Source organism: Marmota marmota, unplaced genomic scaffold (genome assembly GCF_001458135.2).
Source record: "Marmota marmota marmota unplaced genomic scaffold, marMar, whole genome shotgun sequence".
Lineage (NCBI taxonomy): Eukaryota > Metazoa > Chordata > Mammalia > Rodentia > Sciuridae > Marmota > Marmota marmota.
Window position 1 is genome coordinate 33,041,693 of NW_026000240.1, and position 23,295 is coordinate 33,064,987.

Here is a 23,295-nt window from a genome sequence, read left to right on the forward strand (position 1 = left end):
GACCTTTGACTGAAAAAGAGCAAGAGCAAAAGGAACACAATATCCTCTCAGTGAGCAAAAGGAACACGATATCCTCAGCCTTTGGTCACATCCCCAAGCCTTCCTCAGAGTGTGTGTTGTATGAGTATGCAAGCTTACCACCAGGAGACTCCTGCGTTGCTGCCTCAGGAGCCCTTGGTGTCTACATTCCCGCCGCTCTTGGTCAAGTTTGACACTCTGGTGCCCATCCTTATCATTCCCCCTGTAGACCCTGTGATGTCTATTATGTGGGGCATCTCCACATTATGTGGGATGTCCTTGGGCTGGGCACAGTGCAGGCAACGTCAGGTACCTTCCTGGGAAGAGAATAAGAATCTTACAAGGATGGCTGCTCTGGAAAGGATTCTCAGGCAGCCTCACCAGGAATGTGGAAGAGACTGGAATCTTGTGGTCCTGAAAACCACCTTAAGAACTTGGTTGACATTAAAAGCTGCACTATTTGTGTAGTATGCTGCTTCTGGTATGTTGGTCTGAGCAGAGGTTAGACCAGCCCAATGTAACCTCAGACAGGTTGTCTTGATTCTCTGCGCCTGATTTCTCCCCGACAGCTTGTATCACACCCTCTGGGCATTTTCCATTTCCCGGGCTCACTCTAATTGACCATACTGCAGTGGGGTAGGCATTGGAGCCTTTGCTGACTTTAGGTGATGAGGCCCTCAGGTTAAGATGTCTCATTTCACACCTTTACCTGATGGAAGTCATGGAGAGTTCTCTGGGGTCCTTAGTTTCAGTGAGTAGAGAGGATACTAAAAATACAGAAGATTGAATATTTGTTACTCAGCTGCCATTTTTTAGAAAGTTTCCTACTTGAAACAGAGCATCCTTGGACAGTGGCTGGTGGGTGTCACAGCTGTGCACTATCCAGGAGCACCAAAGATTCCAGTGCTCCTGTCAGAGGAACCTCCTAGGCCCAGGACAAAATTCTAACTCCTTTTCCTTCCAGAGACCACAGGTGACTTTATTGCCAGGCACATGTTAAATAATTATTCTGTTTCCTGCAAGGAAGGGTAGCATTTGACAATTATGAGCATGACTTTGCAGGAATTCCATCAGGAGATGTTAGCTGAGTTTCCCAGGCTGTGTTGATAGAGAGACAGGCCCTTTAACATTTGACATTTGTCTTTGTAAGCCTCTCACAGTGGTTCCCGGACCTCATTATGCATCAGAATCATCGTGAGGGCTTGTTAAAACATAGCTGGTAAAGTGTGGTTGATTGTGACTATGGCATCCTGGGCAGGCCCAGATGGAGGGAAGAAGAAAACTTTTCATCTTGGAAGTTTCTATGTCTAGTTGGGGCTATGACTTGGGAGAGGCAATTGAGAATCAATTATTCCCCTCAATTCATTCTAATGGAAAAGGGGTGTAGAGGAAAAGGGATGTGGCCTTGGTTCTAATCTCAGTATTGTTAAAAGAAATCCGAGAGGGTGATGTAGCTCTGAGGTAGAGTGCTAGGAAGGAAGGAAGGAAAAGGGTTGGATGGATGAATCCCAGTGTTGTCTTGTGAGCCCTTTAAATGCCAGCAGAAGAAATCAGTAAGAAGGAAGATGAGACTTGCTGTGGGCCTTTGCCAGGCCTGGCTTCCTGTCCCAGCTCTTGACCTTCCTGTTATTTATGCTGCCATTAATCCAGTCACTTGTTCTTGAACTCACATTCTCTGCCCCCCTGCCTCCTGCATTGTCTTCAGTGTCTCTTTTTGCTTTCTTGGTGTACTTGCCTCCCACCTCTCACCTGTACATGTGGGTGCCTCAGCCAGCTTCTATCCTGTAGAATGCCTGCTGGCTTTAGGGAAGCTGATGGGTGTGAATATCTGACATCTGAGCCGGAGGTGGCCTGAGTGTTTGTGATGCAACATTGAAACCCCTAGGTGAAGGTCTTGTTTGCTGAGCTTTTGGGGGAAGTATCTCCAGGTAGCAAGAAAAGGGACAAGCCCTGTAACAGCAATGACAGTAGAAGTGACAAAGATGGGACGGAAGCCAGAATTTCCTTCTCCAAGTTGCCCCCTTTGAGAGGCTGATAGTAATTTCCTGTAAAACTAAAAAATTCCCATCTATTCCACAAGCAAATAGGTCCCCCTTCAGAGGAGAGTAGCCTGATGCCAAGAAGGGAAGTTCTCTTTTATGACATAAAGCAACAGCAAGTGGGCATGGAATATTAAAATAGTCACCATGTTATGAAGGTGGAAGATCCTGACTCCAAAATTTATATTTATTTATTTTTATGTGGTGCTGAAGATTGAACCCAGGGCCTTGCCATGTGCTAGGTGAGTGCTCTACCGCTGAGCCACAACCCCAACCCCATCCAAAATTTAGATGCAGCATAGAGGCTCTTGGTCCAGCTCTGCATGTATCAGGATGTACCTGGTGCATAAATCTGGCCCACATCCTCTCTGAGAGCTCCATTATTTCTTTCAAGAGTCCCAGAACATTCTGGGGTCTTCCTTTCTCCCCGGCAGTCAAAGCCGGGGTTCAGGGTTGTTGGCAATTCCACATTGTGTGTGGGGAAATGAGTCTGAATCACAGGACAGAAGACACTGCAGCCTTAACATTGTGATGCTTTATTATAAGGCACACATGGCCCTGGAGCACCTGTCATTTCAGCCACTGGGGCCACTACTGTGACATTGCCATTTTGCTGATGGTGATGACAAACCATCTACAGCCCCATCAGACCACGCTGACAAGTCACCTGACCACATGAGAGCCAAAGAGGCCATAAGAAGAATCTTGTGCCAACTGTGATTTACAGAGCAGAGAAGGTAGACAGGAACTGAGGCTTCAGACATTTGAGGATCTTTCTTTTTTCTTTAATTTTGGTTCCATTTTATTTTATTGTCAAACCCAGAAACTTGAAAGTGGAAGAAATAAGCCCTGTGTAGCAATAACCCCTGTCGCTGGAGTCTGAGTGTATTTCTTTGAGCCACTGCCCCCATCCCAGCATAATTGCACTCATCTCTTCAGTCCCTCTCCACATGGCACCTCATCCATGCAGCTTTCCCTGGGAGGCCAGCAGGTTGTAAATTGTTCCTGCTCTGCTTTCCCAGAGCAGTCTTCTTCCTGGAGCAGCCCCCTCTCCCGCTGTCAGTTACTTGCAGGCCTTACTAGTCTTCCTGGAGTTCTGGGACCTTATTCTCCCCATGGTCCCAGCACGTGCCTGATACGTAGAATGCTCAGGAAATCAGTTAAGAGGACACATGCTTGAGGTCTGTGGGCAGCGTGGGTTGAATGTGCAAGGCTAGAGGCAGGCTGTGACTCTTTCCTTTTAGTATTTTTGATGATCCCAGACTAAATGAAGGAAGCCACTTTCTGACCTCATTTGTCAGTTTGGTGGCAGATGGTGTGGGGTGATATGGGCAGTGTGTCCAGGCCACAAAGAGTGGTAGGATCTACATGTCTACATGTAGATCTACATGGACTAGAAATTCAGAACTTCTTTTCACTTTTAAGTGAGAGGGAAAAAAAAAAAAAACCTTTGTGGTTTATATTTTCCAGATTGGATAGCAGAGTTGCCCATGTGGTGTAAGGGTGTTGAATAATGTTCATGTTTATGTTCTTATTGGTTACCATGGAAAAAATCAGAATAGATGGTTTCCATGGAGATTATCTTACAATTAGTTTCTTTGAAGGTCCAGACATTGCTAGAGTTCACTTAATACTGTCAGTGCCATCAGGGGCTCTGTGGCAATGCCAGAGGCTGGTCGGAATATTCCGTGGACTTAGACAAAGTCATCTGCCTCTCATGCTTGCAAATCCCAGGATACCCGAGAGGTAGTGATCCTGTGGCTTAGCTTCCTGTTGGGGTCTCCCTGGCCTGGCCTTAGCTCTATAGCTTGTTCCAGTCACTAGGAAACATTTTTTTATTAAACAAAACACCTTTGTATTATGGAAAATTTCAAGCTAGCACAAAAAGTGGAGAGGATAACATAACAACCCTCATGTATTCCTTCAACATTTTGCCAATCTTATTTCATCTTTCTCTTCCCCACATTTTTAGAAGAGTTAAAAGTATTTTTTAAATTTTAGACTTATCATTTTACCCTAAATAAGGATTTTTCTTGGTTATATAACTGTAATGCTCTTATCATACCCAACAAAATTAACAATTCCTTCACATGAAATCCTAGTACATATGCACATTTTTATGTATTGTGTCAAGAATGTTGTTTTGTGCTTTTTGTTCAAATAAGGGTATGGGAATCAGAATACCCAAGTAGGGGATTCTTATCATCTCCCTGTCTTCCTGCCCATGGTGTGTGGACAAATTAAGAGTCTTTGACCAGCATCTTTAGTTGGGGGGACAGGAAGAACTTTTGAGCTCACTTCAATCTCCCTGTCCTCAGAGTTCTGTGCCAAAAACTGCTTATTCCTTCCTAGAGATAGGTCGCAGCAGGTGGGCCAGCTGCTGCTAGCCATTTTGGGGCAGGCATCCACTGGGGGGCGCTGGCCCTCTTTGAAGCCTGAAGAGGAGGGAGGGAGAGAGATGATGTAACCCTGGTTCACAGCAGCTGTCTGCTACTTTTTCCTGGAAAGGAGAGGCTGTGAGACCCTGTGGGATGCAGCCTCTTCCTTTGACTCCTCCCTGAGAAGCATGGGGCCACTGTCAAAAGGTTCTGGCCAATCCAAGGCCATCTGCCTCTGTGGGTTGGTCAGAGACAGTTCTGGGTCTGCCTTGGCCTTGTCCTGTGATGATGCACAAAATATGAATTACCAAGCTTGGGAATACGCCCGGGGTATGGTCAGTAGCTCTAACACTCTCCATTGAACTCAGTGCAAGGAGAGTTTAAAATAGCCAGCCTTTGTTCCCAAGGTTTTAAAAATTCAACTCCAGTAGTTACAATGAGCTGTCTTCAAGTGGATCTATAAATAAACTGCTACTGTTCCTCTTTGTCACCAAGAGCTTCAGCGTCTTCCCGAGACGTCGATCTGCCGCTCATCTTCATTACATGCCTCCCATCTGTGGGGCAGCTGCAGCCATCAGCAAACTGGGCTGACATACGAAATTTGTAAAGACAGCAATGCGTTCCCTTTTTAAAATCTGCAGTTCCCCAAAATTAACTACACAGGGAAAGATAGTAACCTTCCATTGGAGAAACCTGGCAGAGCGGGCAGTGTCCTTATTGATTAAGGTTAACATCACCAGTATTAAGTCCTGTTTGCATGAACTCTGTGATGTGCACATTTTTGTGGTGTCAAAAATCTTGAAACATGACACCTTAGACAGGCCCAAATTGTCATTGACATTTGACAAAATAACTGATCAATATTCTTCAAAAGTATCAAAGTCATGAAAGACAAAGGAGGACTAAGGAACTGACAGAGTACAGTAGGCCACATATATAATAAAATGAGATGTGAAGTCCTAAATAGGATTCTGGCACATCAGGATCCACGGACATTAGTAGGAAAACTGGTGAAGCTCAAAGGGGGTCCTTAGTTAGGTTAATGGTATTTCCCAGTGTTAATTTTGTGGTCTGATCATTGTCCTATTGTTATGTAAGATGTTAACACTGGGGAAGAGAGATACGGAAATTCTCTGTACTATTTTTTGCAACTTTTCTCCAAGTCTAAAATTAGTTCAAAGCAGTTTAAAGAAAGGGAGGGGGGAGCTACAGTCAACATTTGGGCTTTATCAGAATCCTTCATCTTCCCTCCTCCCTGGGCACATTGGTTCAGATATTTGTGTTGCGATAGTGGGCATTTCTGTCTCCAGGTAGAGGGTAGGTAACCCTGAGATAGTCATCAATAGCTGTAGTGGGCCCTCAGGAATAGGAATATTCACAGAACTGAACTGAACCAAACAAGAGCTGCCCTAAAGGGAGCCCGGGTAGTTATTTTCCAAGGGAGTGCTCTTACCCAGGGGTTGGTCACCAGCATGGGGCCCACAGGGTATGGCTTTCTGCTTGTCTATATTGTCATTTCTGAGGATGCTCCAGAGGTACATTTGCTCCAGAAGTCTAAGGAAGACTAGGTAAGAGTATGGGTAACCCCCCACCATGGTCCTGTCTCTTCCTAATGCTTCTTGGGGCTAGGTGGGGTCCTAGGCCTTACTGTCCCGCCCTACTTCTGTATTCTCAAAATCTCTTGCTCAGTTTTGCTGCAACCCGTGTGTGTTTCTGGCTTTGACAGTTATGGTGACCTGGGAAGCTTTACCCCTAAAAGGCTGGATGGTGTTCTTCTATCCCCTGAACCCCTCCAGGGAAGAAGTCCAGAGACCTCTGTGCCAAGGAGTGTCCTAGTTGCATGATCATGGCTGTTTTCTCTTTCACAGTCTCTGCTGGCCTTCCCTCTCCATTTCATCTTGCTCCTTTCTGTGGTTTCCCTCACCTGGATGTGGCATTTCAGTAAGGCAGACCTCCCAGCTCTACTTTTCTCCGGGGAGGGGGGGGGTGTGTGGACACTGAGTAACTTTCTGTTTCCTGCCTGCCAGGGCATTCCTTTCATTCTTGTGAAGACTATCCCCCCCCCTCACTCCCCCCCCCCCCNAGGCAGACATGGATGCCTGTTAACTTTTCATATAGTCACAGCAAGGACCTGAGGTCAGGACTAAGAAACACCTGTGCCTGTGGTGCTTTGTGCTGACTTAGTAGACCCCACAGTAAGCAGTCTAGTGAAAGATTAAACTGAAAAAGACTTGATCCTGGTTTTGTGTGTTTTTATGCACACATGTGTCTTTTCCTTCCAGTTTTGCACTCAGCCCTGCTTTGGAAACAAAGTGACATGCTTTGATGTTTTAAGTGGGCAGTGGCCAGACAGGCTGTCTGCCTGGGTTTGTGCAAGAAGAGTAGTAGTGAGAGAGCCCAGCTCTTGACCCCAGGTCACTTTTCTCTCCCTCTCTGGCCATGAATCAGTTCCTGAACACTTATGTCCATTATGGAATTTCAGTTTCAGGAGTAGGCAGGGAATATTTCAAGGTCCAGGATTACAGATTAAAAGAAAAGTAGATTCTCTGAGATCTGCTCTTATTAAAGTAGATCAATGATGAAAGTAGCCAAATCTACAACAACAAAAAATTTCCACCTTGAACAAGTGTTAATCATTATTTATTCTACCCAGCAGAGGGGGGTGTTCTGTCAGGTCACCTTACAACAGATTGGGCGAACTCTAGCTACTCCTGGCTGCTAGCCTGCTATGCAGATCTTGTTCCCAAGATCTTGCTCCCATGTCCAGCTATGCATAGATCCCTAAGTGGCTGATGACTGGGTAGCCACTGCTTTGGAAGCCCTACCTAGGGATGTCTGCTGCTTTCTTAGGGTTTCCCAGAGAGATTATGACTTTGGGAATAGACCTGCACTGAAATGAGAGTCTCTGTCTTTCTGCATTTGGCCCCACAAGGGTCTTCAGCCTGGAGAAACAGTGATTTTCACCTTGATATAGTCAATGATGAGTAGCATCAAGTGTGTCATGTGATGGGTAGTTGGGCTCCTAGAGGCATTGCAATTGCAACTATACATCTCTAGTTTGTTGTTGTTTTGGTTTTGGAAAGCTTTATAATTTACAAATAGTAACATTCACCATTGAAAACATGAACAGTTCTATGAGTTTTGACAAAAAGATAATCACATAACAACCACTACAATCAAGATGTAGAATATTTCCATCATCCCAAACAGTTGCCTTGCTCCGCTTTGTACATAATCCACTCCCAAGCAACCCTTACTTTGCTTTCTGTCACTATAAATTAGTTTGTATTTTTTAGAATTTATTGTAAATGGAATTATGTAGTAATATATTCATTTTAGTCTGGTTTTTTTTGGCTGTATTGTGAATGACTCATGTTGTTAAATGTATCAGTAGTTCTTTCCTTTTTATTGCTTAGTAGTTCTCCATTGAATGGATGTGCCACAATTTTTTTTTTTTAATCTATCTGTTGATGAATATTAGGTTATTTTCTAATTTGGGCTATCACAAATAAAGCTGCTCCAGGCTGGGGTTGTGGCTCAGCGGTAGAGCACTCCCTTTGCATATGCGGGGGGCCCTGGGTTCGATCCTCAGCATCACATTAAATAAATAAATAAATAAATAAATAAAGGTATTGTGTCCAACTACAACCAAAAAAATACATATATATTTAAAAAAAAAAAAAGCTGCTCTGAACCTTCATATACATATTCTTTATGGACATATGCTTCTATTTTTTTATGGGAAATCTCTAGGAATGGAATGTATAATAGATATATTCTAATCTTTAAAATAACTGCCAATTTCTTGTAGAAATAGAGAAAGCAATCATGAAATTCATATGGNTGGTTGTTGTGGTTTGTGTTTGTGGAGGGGGGAGGGGGGAGGATGGGAAAGGCAGCGGAGCACAACAGACACTAGTATGGCAATTTGTAAATCAATGGATGTGTAACTGATGTGATTCTGCAATCTATGTATGGGGTGAAGGTGGGAGTTCATAACCCACTTGAATCAAAGTGTCGAATATGATATGTCAAGAAATTTGTAATGTTTTGAACAACCCACAATAAAAAATTAAAAATAAAATAAAATAACTGCCAAACTTTTTCAAAGTTGAAATAAATAAAAACAAAATTAGAGGAAACGTACTACCTGATACCAAGACTTGGTTTAAAGCTGGAGTAATCAAAACTGTGGTATTGGTGAAAGATAAACACCATGGATCAGTAGAACAAACAATAGACCCACAGGTGTCTGGCGAGTTAATTTATGCCATCTCATATTTGCGTGAGCAGTATATGAGAGTTCCAATTTTGCCATCTTTTCTAGCAGCACTCAGTATAGGCAGTCATTTTAACTTCAGACCATTCTAATAGCCATCTAGTTAATATCTCACTGTGGTTTCATCTTGCATTTCACTACCAACTAATAATGTAGAATATCTTCTCACATGATTTTTTTTTATTATATTAGGTGAAGTGTCTATTCAAATCATTTAAATGTATATTTTTAATTGGGTTGTTTATTTTCTCTTGAGTTTTGAAAATTTTTTGTATATTCTGCATGCAAGTCCTATACTAGTTACGTGACTTACAGATATTTTCTCTCTTTTGTTTGTCTTTTTCTTTTCTTTTTAATTTATTTGTGGCTTTTTATTTTCTTAACAGTGTCTTAAAAAGAGCAAAAGTTTTAAATTTGGTGAAGTTTATTAATTTTTTATTTTATGGAATCATGCTTTGCATGTCATGTCTGAGGAATCTTTGCCTAACCCAAGGTCACAAAGATTTTCTAATGTGTTTTAGAAGAAAATACGTGTTATGGTCTTACATTTCACACTTATACCTATTATCCATTTTGAGTTAATTTTTGTACATGATACAAGGTATGTATTGAAACTTCTTTGTTTTTGCATGTGGATATCCAGTTATTCCAGCAGTTGTTGAAAGTACTTTTTTTCTACTAAATTGTTTGTGTACCTTTATTAAAAATTATTTGACCAACCGGGGTAGTGGCACACGCCTATAATCCCACTCTTGACTACTGTAGCTTTAAACCAAGTCTTGATATCAGGTAGTGTGTCTCCTCTAATTTTGTCTTTGTTTTTGTTTGTTTCAAAATTGTTTTGACTTTTTTGATTCCTTTGCCTTTCCATATAAATTTCTTGATGCCTATTACTTTGAGGGAGAATTGACATCATAACAGCATTGAGCTGTTATTAAAGAATACACAATGGGGTTGGGATGTAGCTCAGTTGATAGAGTGCTTGCCTAGCATGCACAGGGCCATGGGTTCAATCCCCAGCATCACCACCACCATCCCCCCCAAAAAAAGAATACACAAGCATGCTATATATATCTTCATGATATAAGTCATCTTTGATTTTTCTGATCAGTGTTTTGTGGTTTTTAGCATATATACCTAAGCATTTTATCATGGGTTGACTATTGACTAATAGTTCCTCCATCTCTGCAAAAAAAAAAAAGAGAGAGAGAGAGAGAAGTTCAGAACTTGTGAACATTTGCAGGTATAATTAAGAGTCTCAAGATGAGCTCACCCAGTGAATCAAAAGTAAGAATTACAGAATTCTCACATGAAACTATACAAACCAAAGATTATTGGAGTAACATCTTTGACATATTGGAAGATGCTAGCCCAATATTCTATACTCGGCAAAAACAAAAAAGAAATCAGATTCCCTTTCCAGACTTTTTCAGATAAACAAAAACTGAGAAGGGCTGGACACACGGGTATGGCCTTGGCATGGCTTAATGCCTTTCTGTGGTCCCTTCTACAGGCCTGCACTTGGCTTGTTTTCTCCTGTTCACTACCCTGCTCCCACCAAGTCTTTCTCGCGAATGCCCAGTGGTCTGTGGGGAGGAACCTGTGAGTGGGTGCAAACTCCTGTATTTAAGGTTCTTCTCTTACCCTAGCCCACCCTTGGCCTTCACTGAGAACCATCAGGCAAAGCCACTTTGATGTCAAATAGACAAAAGGCTACTGTGATTTCTTTTCGCCCTTAATGCTGCTTTGGTTACTCTGCCATTGTCATTACTTATGTCCCTGGTATGAATGTCTTTTCCTATTTTCATGTCAGTTTCTTATCACTGCTTTCTCACTTATTTGCCAAGCTCTTCAGGAAATGCCACAGCTTCAGAATGCTGGAGTGCAGGTGAGTGGCTGCATTGCTGTGGGCAGGGCTACAGGTCCTTTGCTGCAGTGTAGGCGTTGGGGAGACTTCACTACACAGGAATTTCAACACCGTGGTGGGTCTGGCTCTTAGAGGCGTTAGGTGTTCATGGAGAGCCTCCTCTGTATTCAGCTTTTGGTGGGCAGGCGTGCCAGGGTAGGCAGAGTAGGGGAATGATGCCAAACTCTTAGACTTAGGACCTGGTGGCCTCCTTGAGATACAAGAGAGAAGATGTACCTCCTTGAGATACAAGTGCACATGGAAGCCCAGCTACAGCCAGTGTCACCTTCCAGAGGCTGCCTGATGTCTAGGAAGTGTCTGTAGTTTGAATTTAGATCCCTATTCTCATTTGCTGGGCTACTTAGAGCAAGTTACTTAACTTTCTGAGCCTGATTTTCCCTATCTAAAAAATGAGGTTAATATCCCTATTCCAGAGGCCATCATAAGGATTCAGTGAGGCGATGCATTAAATGGGGTGACATTAAATGAGGCCATGTAGTAGACAGCAAGTAAACAAAAGCAGTTGCTGGGCTTGTAGTGGCATTAAGTGCTCTGATGTCATCTGATGAGATGGACAAAGAGGAAGGGAAATGGCTCAAGGCAGACTTCGGGTTGAGGACAGTCACTTCCTCTGTCAGTCTGTTTCCTTTTTTGTAAAATGGAGGTAACTGTGAAAGCACGGTATGGATGGGAACACGTCTCTCTTCTGAAGGCCAGCTCCAGGCACTGTAGCTGCAGTCCTTAATGCTCCCTTGGACCTCCTCAGCTTTGGCTTAGAATAAGGCTTCTGCTGCGAAAGTCAGTGGTGCTCACTCCCACTCCACCATCATCCAGTGTTTCCAGCGGCCATCAGCACTGGCAGTTTCTGAGCTATTCTGCAGAAACACTCAGAATTTCCATTCCCTCTTCCTCAGGCAGCAGGCAGCACCAGTCTGGCCCACTTCATGAGGATGCGTGCTGTTGGGACAGAAGGGCTACACCCTCTCTCCGGTGACCTTTCCCGGAGAAGTCACAAGGACTTAGTGTCCACAGGAAAAGTGAGCTTGGCTGCAAGGAGTTGGCACAGCACCGTGAACTTTTCCCAAGGCCTGCTGGTGACTTTAGATGAGCACCTCTCATGACCCAGCCCTTTGAAGGGCTGGCCCAGTTTTCACCCCCATATTATAGATGAGGAAGTGGAGGCCAAGAGAAGTCAGCCTCTTGCCCACTGCATCTAACTGGTCAGTGACAGAGCTTGGATTTCAGCCAAGACCTAGTCTGACTCACTATTCTTCACCACTGTGCTCTTGCTGAGTCTCTGACAGACTGCCTGGGCCTTGGGGCCACTGCAGTGGGCAGAAGGCTATCCTGGCAAGGCCGTTTGGCTTCTGAAATGCTTTCATTTGGAATGGACTTCTGGGTGGGCAAGGAGATCTGAAAAGCGTCGATTCCTGGAGGACTGGGAGAGCCCTTGCCCTGATGGCTCAGGGCTTAGAGAGCGGCCATAGTACATAGCAGATGAGAGGGCAGTGGACACGTGGACACTGTGCTGCTTCTGTTCTTGAGAACGTCCCTCCGGCTTATGTCTCACAGGCATTGTTTAGCCACCAGGACTTACATTTTTCCAGGTTCAAATCAATGTGCCCTTGAGAGTTTGTGGTTTATGAGATTAGAACTCTTTCCTAGTAAAGGAAAATATGCAGGTAGGGGCCACACGCTCAACTGCCTTTGCATTCCTCGTCAGTTGGGAATCTTCTCCTGGGCTGATTCCTTTTAAGGACTCTGATGCCTGCCCAGGTGAGCATGTCCAGGGCAGAGCATGTTCCCAGTGCTGGGCTGCTGTAGGTAAGTTCAAGAGATGAGAGGAGAAGCAGCTAGCTTCTAATAGTGGCTCTGTAGGCAGCCTCGTGTTGTCAGAATCAGGTACACAGGCATCCTAGGCGAGCCCCAGTTGTCACCAATATACTTCACTGGCTGTGGCACTGAGAGGCAGGGCTGCTGTATGGAGTAGCCTTGGTTTTGTGATACACAGTAGTTGGCTTGCTTTTGACTCTTGAGCCTAGTAAGTTCTGGGTTAGCGAGAAAAGAAAGGAGGTGTGCAACAGGAGGCGTGAGAGGGCAAAGTCGTGGGCCCTGTGGACAGGCCAGCATTAACTCAGCCATTCATGTGTCCTGGCCCTGGCAGCGCGGTAACTGAAGGAACAGGGCAGGATGGGGCAGGCCCAGGTATATAGGAGCACAGAGGAGCTCCTGGTTAGGAGTGAGAAGTGGGGAGGGGAAGGGAGCAGAGGTCAGGCTGCTTGAGCTGGAAGTGAGGGTGCAGAGGCAGGAGAGGAGCTTTCGAAGGAGGTGGACTGGCTTCAAGTACCTTGCCAAGGGCCTTGGATTTTTCTCCCAAGGGTGGCAGAGAGCCCTGAAAGACTATCAAATCTGAGGGGTGACATGGTAATGTTTAGAATGCCCTTTGCCCATTAGTGAGGCAGTGGTTTAAAGCCCAAGCCCGAGCTGTGGCTAAATTTATGTGTCACTGAGGCTTTGGGGCTGGCCAACAGTCGAGCTATCACTGAGCATGGCAATCCACAGGGAACAATTCCACAGAGGAATCACAGCCTTCAGAACTAGAGCTGAATTGGGCTGGGGTTGTGGCTCAGTGGCAGAGTGCTTGCCTCACATGCTTTACACATATGAGGCATGGGATTGGATCCTCAGCACCACATAAAATAAATTAGTAAATAAACAAAATAAAGATAGATGTTCATATATAACTTAAGAAAAAAAAAAAAACTAGAGCTGGACCGGGCACAGAGCCACACACCTGTAATCCCAGTGGCTTGGGAGGCTGAAGAAGGAGGAGCATAAGTTCAAAGCCAGCCTCAGCAATGGCGAGGCACTAAGCAACCCAGCCCTATTTTGTGTTTCGTCTCTAAACGAAACACAAAATAGGGCTGGGGATGTGTCTCGGTGGTCCAGGGCCCCTGAGTTCAATCCCCAGTACCCTCCCACCAAAAGAAACCAAATCAAACCAAAGCTGGGGTGTTCCCACCTACTGAATATTCACTGCACTTTTTGGGTCTGGGGAAGCCTTCATCTGTGTTTAAAGCAGAGACCTGACTTTTCTAATTGGCACGAGCCTGAAGGGCCTTAGCAGAAACATGGAGCACCTCATATTCCTGAGGTCACATTGGGAATAGCCTGACTGTTCCTATCCTATGGATTTCAACTCCCATGAGCCATCTGGCCAGGATAGTCACAGAGAAATCTTTTTTTTTTTTTTCCCCCAGAGGATCTGGACCAGGGCAAGTTTGGGACATCCCCTCACCTGATTCTGGGCCACAGTTGCTAGACCCTTGGGAAGGCCTTCGTGAAACCTGGAGCATCCCATGTTGGGGATGGGGAATTAGAGTGGGCTGACTGGGAAGAGAGGCAGCTTCGGGGCCAGGTAGTCTTCAGTGTCTCTAGCCCTACTCGGAATAGTGGGTACACCTTGAGTGAAGAGTTGAGACACAGACCAGCCTCCTTGAGGACCCCAAGAGGGCACCCACTGGCCTACCTGCCTGTTCACCAGGCCACTTCTAGCCTAGACCACCGTATTCTGATTGCATTCCTCATAGCCTCTGTTCAGAAAGGTAGACGTGTGGACCCTAATGTGGGAGCCCCATCATTTTGCCGTTTCTTACTGACACTTTGAAGTCATTTTCTCAAATTTGCTGGTGGTTTTCCACGTGATCCTTTGGAGCGGCTGTTCTTCTCTCAGCATTTCCTCACATATTGAATAGACTGAGGGATTCTTCTTTCTCTTTAGCCAGAAGTGGATTTCCCTATCCCACCGGGCAAAGGCAGGAGTTTAGAGTCCGTGCAGAGCCAGCCCCAGGAGTCCATCAGCATGCCCCAGACACTGACCAGCACACTGGAGCACATCGTGAGCCAGCTGGATGTCCTCACTCAGGTAGGTCATGATGTGAGTTTACTTAGTTGCCCATACTTGGTCTGGCATTTGGACCATTTGAAGTTGGCCAACAGGTGTTGGATTTTTTAAAAAATATAATTAGCGTGGACTTATTTTCCAGCCCAAATTAATGAATTAGCAGTTCATTTCTTGGGATTTTGGCTCTTTGATCCATTCAAACCCTGGCCAGGCCACTAGATTCCAAAATCCCCAAAGCTAGAGCTTGTCAGAGTGCCCCCATCCAGCTATGGCCTGGGCCACACCAGAGCATTGATTGTTTATCCCACTCTTGGCTAGGTGGGCACTCCAGGGACATGCCAGGGAACTGAGCAGTGAGTGAGTTAAGGCTTCTAAGAGCACAGCCTGACACTATTTTTTATCCTGTGAGCAACCATGGAGAAATCCCCAGTTCACAAATCTGGTACACTTATCTGTAGTGTGTGGTGGTCGTGGGTGCTGCCTTCCTCATTCATGGTGAGGATTAAGAGATATGAATTTCTCAGGCTGGGGTTGTAGCCCAATGGTACAGCGCTTGCCTAGCATGTGTGAGGCACTGGGTTTGATCCTCAGCACCACAAAAAATAAATAAAATAAAGGTTCATCAACAACTAAAAAGAATTTTTAAAAAGAGAAAGAGAGAGAGAGAAAGAGAGATAAGAATTTCTGCCAAGTGTTTGGCCCATGTCTGTCTCTGGGTACCTGTTCAATACATGTTCACTGTGACCCTTATCAGCAAAATAGATGTGGCTCCAACTCCAGAACTTGCTGTGACAGCTTGTAATACAGATTCATAATGCAGCAGTTTTAGTAAGAGAAAAAGCTCAACAAGGAGTGACAGTCAGCACTGGGGTCATGCCCAGTGGAGCATCTCACTTCAGGGAGTGAGAGTGTCTCTGGCAGAGGTAGCAGTCTGCCTGCAGGTCTGGAGGAGGCAGTAGGCACATTGAGGAACTGAACAAAGCCCAGAGTGACTGGCATGTGGCATGTGATGGGGCTGGGAGCAAGGCAGGATTTGAAGGTCCTACAAGGCCTTGGTTCCTTGGCTCTTGATACCAGGTGGGGACTCAGCAGACCCTCTCTCTGCCAGCACATGGGAGAATAAGGGTGTGAGAGGGACATGGGGCCCACTAGGAAAAGAGAGGTGTGAAAGTGGGGAAAGGGGAGATCGGTTTAGCCCACAGGAGGCATGCACAGGATCCTTGATGTCTCTGTCAGACATCAAGTGGTGTGGCATCCTTTTCCTGCCTCTGGATCTTGGGCTAAGTGAGAAAAACTCTTCCACATTGTGTCCCATCATCCATGACATGTCACAGTAAACAGCTAGGACTGTACACCTTGGGCCCACAGATGGACTCTTACAAGGGAGAGGCCAGGTCTCAGTGGCTGGGGTTTATAGGACTATTTCCAGACATTTTGGAGAGCCTGTTAACCCCTGGGAAGAAGGCCTGTGCTAAAAGAGATGTGAGCAACGTGAAGAGACACTTCAACCCTGTCAAAAACCGCCTGTGTTCCTCACAGCCTCATCAAGTGAGAGATCAGGGGAGGTGGAATCAATTAGAACTTTATAGGATAAAATTGGAAATTAAGTCTAAGAAGATGGTTAAAAATAGCTTCATTGGATACAGAGGAGTATATCATTAAAAACATTTCCTGTCACTGTTTTAGGGGTACACATGGAAGGTTTTGTTATGTGTTAGCAATTAGGAGTCTGGTAGTAACTTTACAAGAAACTTGCATCATAAATTATAAGTGATGGCTTTCCTGTGGCCTGGCACTGGTGTCCAGTCCCTCTGGCACCCTTGTCCAACCTCACCATTCAGCCGCTTTGCATATCTACCCACTATCAGATGCCAAGACATCAACCAGTTGCCTGTTTTGCAAAATTGATAATGTCTGTGTGTTCCTGGATGCTACAAAGCAAGGCTTTCCTACTGGACTCAGGTGCCTTAGGAAATCTGGATTCCACAGAGGCGCCTGAGGTTCAGCCATTTTTTTTATACAAGGTGCATTTGGGTTAATCTGGCCATGCTCTCCTGGGGCTTTGTCATTAGCTATTTTCCAGGCCCACATTTCTCTCCTGGTCTTGGCACTCTAGCTGAGGTACCAGCCAGAGCCAGGGCAGTCACCACCAGTGGGCTTTAGCTTTAGGCTTCCCTGCCCCTCCTCTTGGGATGGATTCAGCACAGGGCAAGTCTACAGCAGGAGTCTCTCTGAATGATCTAGATGGACCCAGCCCTCTCCTAAAGTATAGAGCCAGGTGATCATTGCTATCCTTCTTCCCAAGTGGCTTATGAAGCCAGGCTCCCCACTCAGCCTGTGGGTACTGGCCTTGGGTGCCACCCCTCAGCAGGTACTTCTCACCTTCTGCTTGGGTCTGAAGCACCTCTCTGCTGTGGAGCATGGGACATCTCAGTCACCCCAACACTGACTCCTAACTTCAAACATGTCCATCTGAACCATGCTATTCTGCTCTGTCCTGTCTCCGTCTCACTGCCCCTTTCCTTCTCTGTGAGGAAGTCTGCTTCAAAGTAACCTTAAGGAAATCGGATCTTCCATGTCCTTTGTGCCTTCTCCCTGCTGAACATCCTTCCAAGGGAGAACCAAGAGGGTGGCAGTGGCCAGGCAGTGGGCGGGGATGTTTACTGAGTGGGTCATAGAGCCCCTGAGTGATATGAATGTGGAACCCCTCAAGGCCTGCTTTACTGCTCAGCAGGCTGGGTGTGGCCCAATGTGGTGAGGCAGTCAGAGGGTCAGAGACTCAGTCTCTGTACCTCTGCAAAGCAAAGGCCTGAGGCCAAGAAACTGAGGGAGCCCATGGTGGGGAATGACTCAGAGAAAGTCAGCTTCATTGTGGCTTTGCTCAGTGAGCTTGGACAAGTCACTGAGACACCCCATGCTTCACTTTCTGAATCTGGAACACAGAACTGATAATAGCTCCCACTTCACAGGCTTTGGGGAGGATTAAGTGTGTCCATCTGTGGAGCTAGTCAAGCAGTGCCTGCCAGTGCCATACGCTACTGACATGTTCTGTGCTGCTCCTGCTGCCACCACTGTCCAAGGCTTGACAGGGGTGAAGGTTGTCTTCCTGACAGCACCAGAAGTATCTCTTCAATTTTCCATTACCTTTTGAAGCTATTCCCTACCCTGTCACAGAGAGCCATTCTTTGGTTCTGGGGCAGAGGTGGCTAGTTCCCTCTGCACACATTCATAGAGCCCATTTGTGGGTGCCCATGTGAGAGACCTAGTTCCACCCTTAGATAGTCCCCAGAAACAAATCTGCTGATGTCAGAGCCAAGACCCCAAGGAGGAGCAGATAGCTGGGGCCACAGGTGACAGGTAGGAACAGTGGGGAGGGGGGGGCAGGATGCAGATCAAGAAGACCATGGGACCTCTGGTGTGGGGTAAAGAAAAGACGCAGCCCAGGACTCTGGAGCATGGTGAGACCCTAAGCAGCATGGAGTCAGAGCCTGACCCAGTGGAGACTCCGGGGTAGAGTGGATATAGGGACCATAGGCCTGTACTTGAGCGAGTGACAGAGCTGTCAAGGCCTGACTCCTGGGAAGTGACTTCTGCAGAACCAGGTTTCACTGCAGATAGGAAGAAGCAGATAATGAGATGAGTAGGACTGTAGTGACCTCTGCCAAGGCTTCTGACTGACCTCCAGAGTAAGGAATCAAGTGGGGCAGCTTTCCCCTAGCCCTCCTAGGGCAAGAGGCCTCTCAGGTCAGGAGGAAACCACATTGACCTAGGGTTTGTACAGCATCAGAAACCCTGTCCTTTTAACTCCTGAATCGGAGTTGTACTATTTGCTGTTTTTATAAATACTTTTTATAAACTGAATATACTATTTTTCAAAAGTAGATTTATATGGGCTTTGGGGTGATCTTTTAAGACTCTATTTCCTGCCTGCCAGTGCCCTCCTGAGGAGGCAGTCTTCAGGTGTCCTGATCTGGTCAGGTCTCTCCAAATTGTTTTAGATAGAAAGTTCTTAAGAGCTTGGGGCTCACATCGTTGTCATAATCATCATCCTCCTCCTAGTGCTTATCTGAGGCCTGTGACTTTCCTAGGACTTCCCTTTGCAGCCCTCACTTTATCCTCCCACCTGGTGCCTGGCAGTGAGCAGTGACCATTGTGCCAGGTACAGATAGGGTATTCACAGCGACTGGCTTATTGTGCTTGGATCAGCCTTGGGGTCCACCTAGCCTGGTGATCCTGGTGTCAACACTGTTGGGTCAGTGTCTCCAACTTCCCTTGCTAAATTTTTTTAATTTAAATTAAACATTAAATTAATTAAATATTAATTTAATTAAACAATTTTTTTAATTTTTATTTTTATGTGGTGCTGAGGATCGAACCCAGTGCCTCACACACATGCTAGGCAAGTACTCCACCACTGAGCCACAGCCACAGCCCCCAGCTCTTTTAAAAAAATTTTATTTTGAGACAGGATCTCACTGAGTTGCTTAGGGCCTCACTAAATTGCTGAGGCTGGCCTTGAACTTGAGATCCTCCTGGTCAGCCTCTTGAGCCACTGGGATTACAGGTGTACACCACTGTGCCCGTCAGTTACCTCCCTTATGAATAGGACCCAAGCCTGCTTGGGTCCTCTGGATGCTATTGTGAAGCTTTTGGATAACTGTGTATACTGGGCTGCTGCCAGCTGTGCGGCAAAGCACAGGGGTAAACTGACATTGTATGAGGAACAGTGTAGGGAAGCACTAGGGTAGCCTGTGGCACAGGAGCAACAGAAGTGAACATTCCACAGGCCTCTAACCTCTGGACTTGAGTTCCAGGAATGTTTGTTGAGCACCCAGTGTCTGAGTAGGCAGGAGAATGAGAGGGGAGAAACAGAAGAGGGCTCTCCCAGCCCCAGGAGGGAGGGGGATGCAGGAGATAACAGAGGCACTGGGGCGTAAGTGGAGCTGTTGAAAGTAAGGAATGGCTGGGGTTGTGGCTCAGCGGCAGAGTGCTCATCAAGCATGTGCAAGGCCCTGGGTTCGATCCTCAGCACCACATAAAAATAAATAAATAAAATAAAGGTATTATGTCCAACTACACTTAAAAAATAAATATTAAAAAAAAATTTAAAAAAGAAAGGAATGGATCCTGGAACCCATTAGATAAGAACTTTGAATCTGAACTAAGGCATAGGACCAAGATTGAAGCTCTTCAAAGATGTGTACTTCTTGTGACAATTGTTCTTTGAATCAAGTTGTCATAGTGATTTTGGGAGAAAATGTATTTCCTAACAATGGAATTTAAGTTTTCCTTGGAGGATATTTTGCTCCTTAAAAAACCCCTAAGGGAGTTCTCAGGAAGCACTGGTCTGAGGTCAGGATTGCATGTGCTGTGTGCTATGTGCTATGTGTGCCTCACTTAGTGTACATCTGTCCTTCATGGTGCAGGGTCTCTTGGGGCTTGGGTTGTGGCTTAGTGGTAGAAGGCTTGCCTCACATGTGTGAGGCACTGGGTTCAATTCTCAGCACCACATATAAATAAATGAATAAAATAAAAGTCCATCAACAACTAAAACAAAAAACAAAAAAACCCAGAAAAACAGTGCAGGGTCTCTGCTATGAGCCTGTCTGCAGCCCCCTCCCCTCCCCTGCCCAACACAAACCTGTCCTATAGCTGCCTCGGGTCACTCACCTGCCAGGCCTACCCTAACTCTTCTTTGCTAAAGAAGAGAAAAACAGAGACCAAGAATCAGACGTGCCAGCTGCTGTAACCCACCTTTGCCTCTTTCTGGCTTTCCGTAGGGTGGAGATTTTAGCCCAGTTGGTAAAGGCCCATGGGATATCCACTCCTGTTGCTCCTATGCCATAGGCCACCTGGGTCCTTGTACAGCATGGACTTATTGCTTCACCCCACCTCTTGGTCTATGTTGTGGTGTGAGCCCCAGAGGTCAGCACCTCAGGTGGGGCTGGGACTTTTCCTGGGGTCTTATTTCTTCTGCCTTGCCTAGTGGAATCTAGCCTGGAACCCCTGGTGGCCTGTCTGCTTGATGAGGGGCCTCCCGTGGTGATCCAGGCTCAGGCCCTGATCTGGGTGCTCTTTCCCCTCATGCTTGTGTTGGGGTGCTGCCAAATTCAAGGGTCCTTTTCACAGATGCTGGAAAACTAGTCATCAAGCAGAGAGAGACTGTCCCTCCAGATAGCATTCTTCTTGCATGAGATCCCTGGCTTCCTCCCTGGAGAAGGCCAGGGCTTGGTTACCCTTAAGAGTGACAGAGGTTCAGGTGGTATCTGCTAGTCACTGAGGCCCTGGGCCTTCCTTGGGGTAAAAGGGTGGATTGAGGAGCTGTGGACAGTGACCCAGGAACCGGGGAGGCAAGGACCTGGTTCAAGTCCAACAAGCAGCTTGGTGGTTTTGCCTCAGAATCCCACAGAGAAGTTATTTTTTACTCTAGTTTCATGTCTTGCTGCTTTTTAAAAATACCAAGCCATGAAATTCCTGTTCCAACTGTTTTTTATGGCACCCAGTGCTTCAGGCTGGCCCCAGCAATGCTGTGATGTCACGTTCAGGTTCCTGTGACTCATGGAGCTGGGCTCCAGGACTTGCAGTACACACAGTGGGAACCAGGCCCACCCAGCTCTGCTGGTTTGGGTCTCCTTGGCAGTTAAATGTATAGGTTATTCTGATCTGCAGACCTAACTCAAGAATTTTTGCCTGTTTGATCTGGGGAGTTAGAGAGAATTGACTACTTGCTGGGATACCCTAACCACCCCCAGCCCCAGGGTCCTGGCAGTCCCCTATTAGATGGGCTGCTGAGGTGAGGCATCTAGTTCCACTAGTGGGAAGGTGGGATTGCTGCACCCTGCTGCAGGTCAAGCTGCCTGACTGCTCTCTGGGACTCCTACTGTCCTTTGTTAGGCAGGCCAGCTATCTATGGAAGCATATCCAGATCTCAAAGTAATTGCACCATTTTCCCTGGGGGCTGATCCTCCCAGGTACACCCAAGCCCAATTTATTGGGACGGTATAGAGTAGAAGTCACCCTGTGTGCCCTTCCGTGATCCCTGTTTACAGGGTATGTGCTGCCCTCCAGTCATTACCTCACTCCCAGGCAGGGCCTGCAGAGAGGTGGTTGGTTTGTTTCTCCAAAAGCAAACCTCTCCACATCATGACATTTAGCTGCCCAAGTGGATTTAGCCACTTTCGTTTGTGGATAGTCAGGGCTGCCTTTTTAGTCGAAGTCCACTTTAAGTTTAATCAAAGTCAGATCAAACTCACTTGGGGTCTGGGGAAAGAACCTCTTTTTCCCCCCTCTGTTAAGAGGCTACTTCCTGCTGGGCATCATGATGCACTCCTATAATCCCAGTGACTTGGGAAGCTGAGGAGGAGGATCACAAGTTTAAGGTCAGCCTGGATAATTTGTTTATCTTAAAAAATCAAAAGGGGCTGGGGTTGTGGCTCAGCAGTAGAGCGCTCGCCTCTCATGTATGAGACCTGGGTTCAATCCTCAGCACCACATTAAAAATAAATAAACAAATAAAGATATTGTGTCCATGTATAATTTAAAAAAATTTTAAAAAAAGGACTGAGATGTAACTCAGTGGTAGAGCACTCCTGGGTTCAATCCCTAGTAGTATAAGAAAATAAAAAGAAGGTACTTCCTAGAGGACAAAGGACTCAAAACACTGTCTGATGGGTAGCAGAGATATACTTGGTGCCTGGTTCTAGCTACTTGCAGAGGGACTAGGGAAGAATGTCTGTCTAGACTCCTTGCCCCTCCCCAACCCTGTTGCTCACTTTGACGTTTTATCTACTGGCTCCCCTGGCTTTGCAGTGAAGAGAGATGGGGAAGATTGCACCTTTCCCCAATACCAAATCAGGGCAGTGTGCAGCTTCCTCTCATGGTGTGCAGCCTGCTAGCAGCACTCAAAAACTGGCTCCAGTTTATTATTGCATGGGGAGCCGGATGGCAGCTCCCATGGGGGATCTGGCAGAAAACTCTTGCTTTCCATCTTCTATCCCGTCTGCGGTTGTGGCAGAAGCACCCCCTCCCTGAAGAAGCTGCAGATTGAAGGCCCCTGCCTGCCAGATGGGCTGGGCAATGGCTGTGGTTACCTCTAAAGCCTGGGAATGTTCACGGTCGGTCATTCGAGATTTCTTCTGAGGCTCCAAGCAGGCCAGGAGGTTGGGGGAGGGCTGGAAGATGACAGGCGAGAGTGTGAGGGGCAGTAAGGCCCACGCAGGGACATCTTATTAAGGCTGACTTGGGATGCGCTTTGAGAAGGATGAGGGGACTCCAAGTGGTTTGCTCGTATTTCTTTTGGGGACCTGAGGGCCCTCCAAGGACGAGTCAATCAAGCACAAAACCTATAAAAGGACCTGTGAGTGTTAGTGACTAACAGCCCCAAATGGGCCTGCATCCTCTGCGATTCACCAGGCCAAAGCTGACACTGGCTGCCTGGTGTTCTCCCCAATGAGGCACTGCTACAGCAGGCCAGGGAAAGCTGCAGGAGGGCCTCTGATCAGATCCAGGGATGACGGGGTACTTGACTAGAGCAAGAAGAGTGAGTAGGAAGAAGCCTTGAATTTAGCAGGGCATGGCATTTGGAGAACATTCTGATCTGGGCCCAGTTGGCTGCAGAAAACTGGCCATAGTGGCAGAGCAGGTTTTCCCACGTGGATGAATGGATGCTTCACAGGGCAGGGGGAGGCCTATAAGAGCCCACCCTGATGGCCTGTGCTCTTCTTTCTCCCTGTGATTGTCTGATTAAGTTAGGCTTCATTGAGGTTTTCCAG

At 46.3% G+C, this 23,295-nt stretch overlaps 1 protein-coding gene across 5 annotated transcripts in view; it reads left to right on the forward strand.

The window, feature by feature from the left end:
* The window catches only part of Poc1a (POC1 centriolar protein A), a 70,160-nt gene that overhangs the window by 36,024 nt on the left and 10,841 nt on the right, over positions 1–23,295 (forward strand). For 4 of the 5 annotated variants that reach the window (XM_048794095.1, XM_015487090.2, XM_015487091.2 and 1 more), the window contains exon 10: positions 14,402–14,545. The exons of the other annotated variant lie outside the window; for it this stretch is intronic. In XM_048794095.1, coding sequence (XP_048650052.1) covers positions 14,402–14,545 — 144 coding nt within the window. The remainder of the gene's footprint in view (positions 1–14,401; positions 14,546–23,295) is intronic. 5 annotated transcript variants of the gene reach the window in all.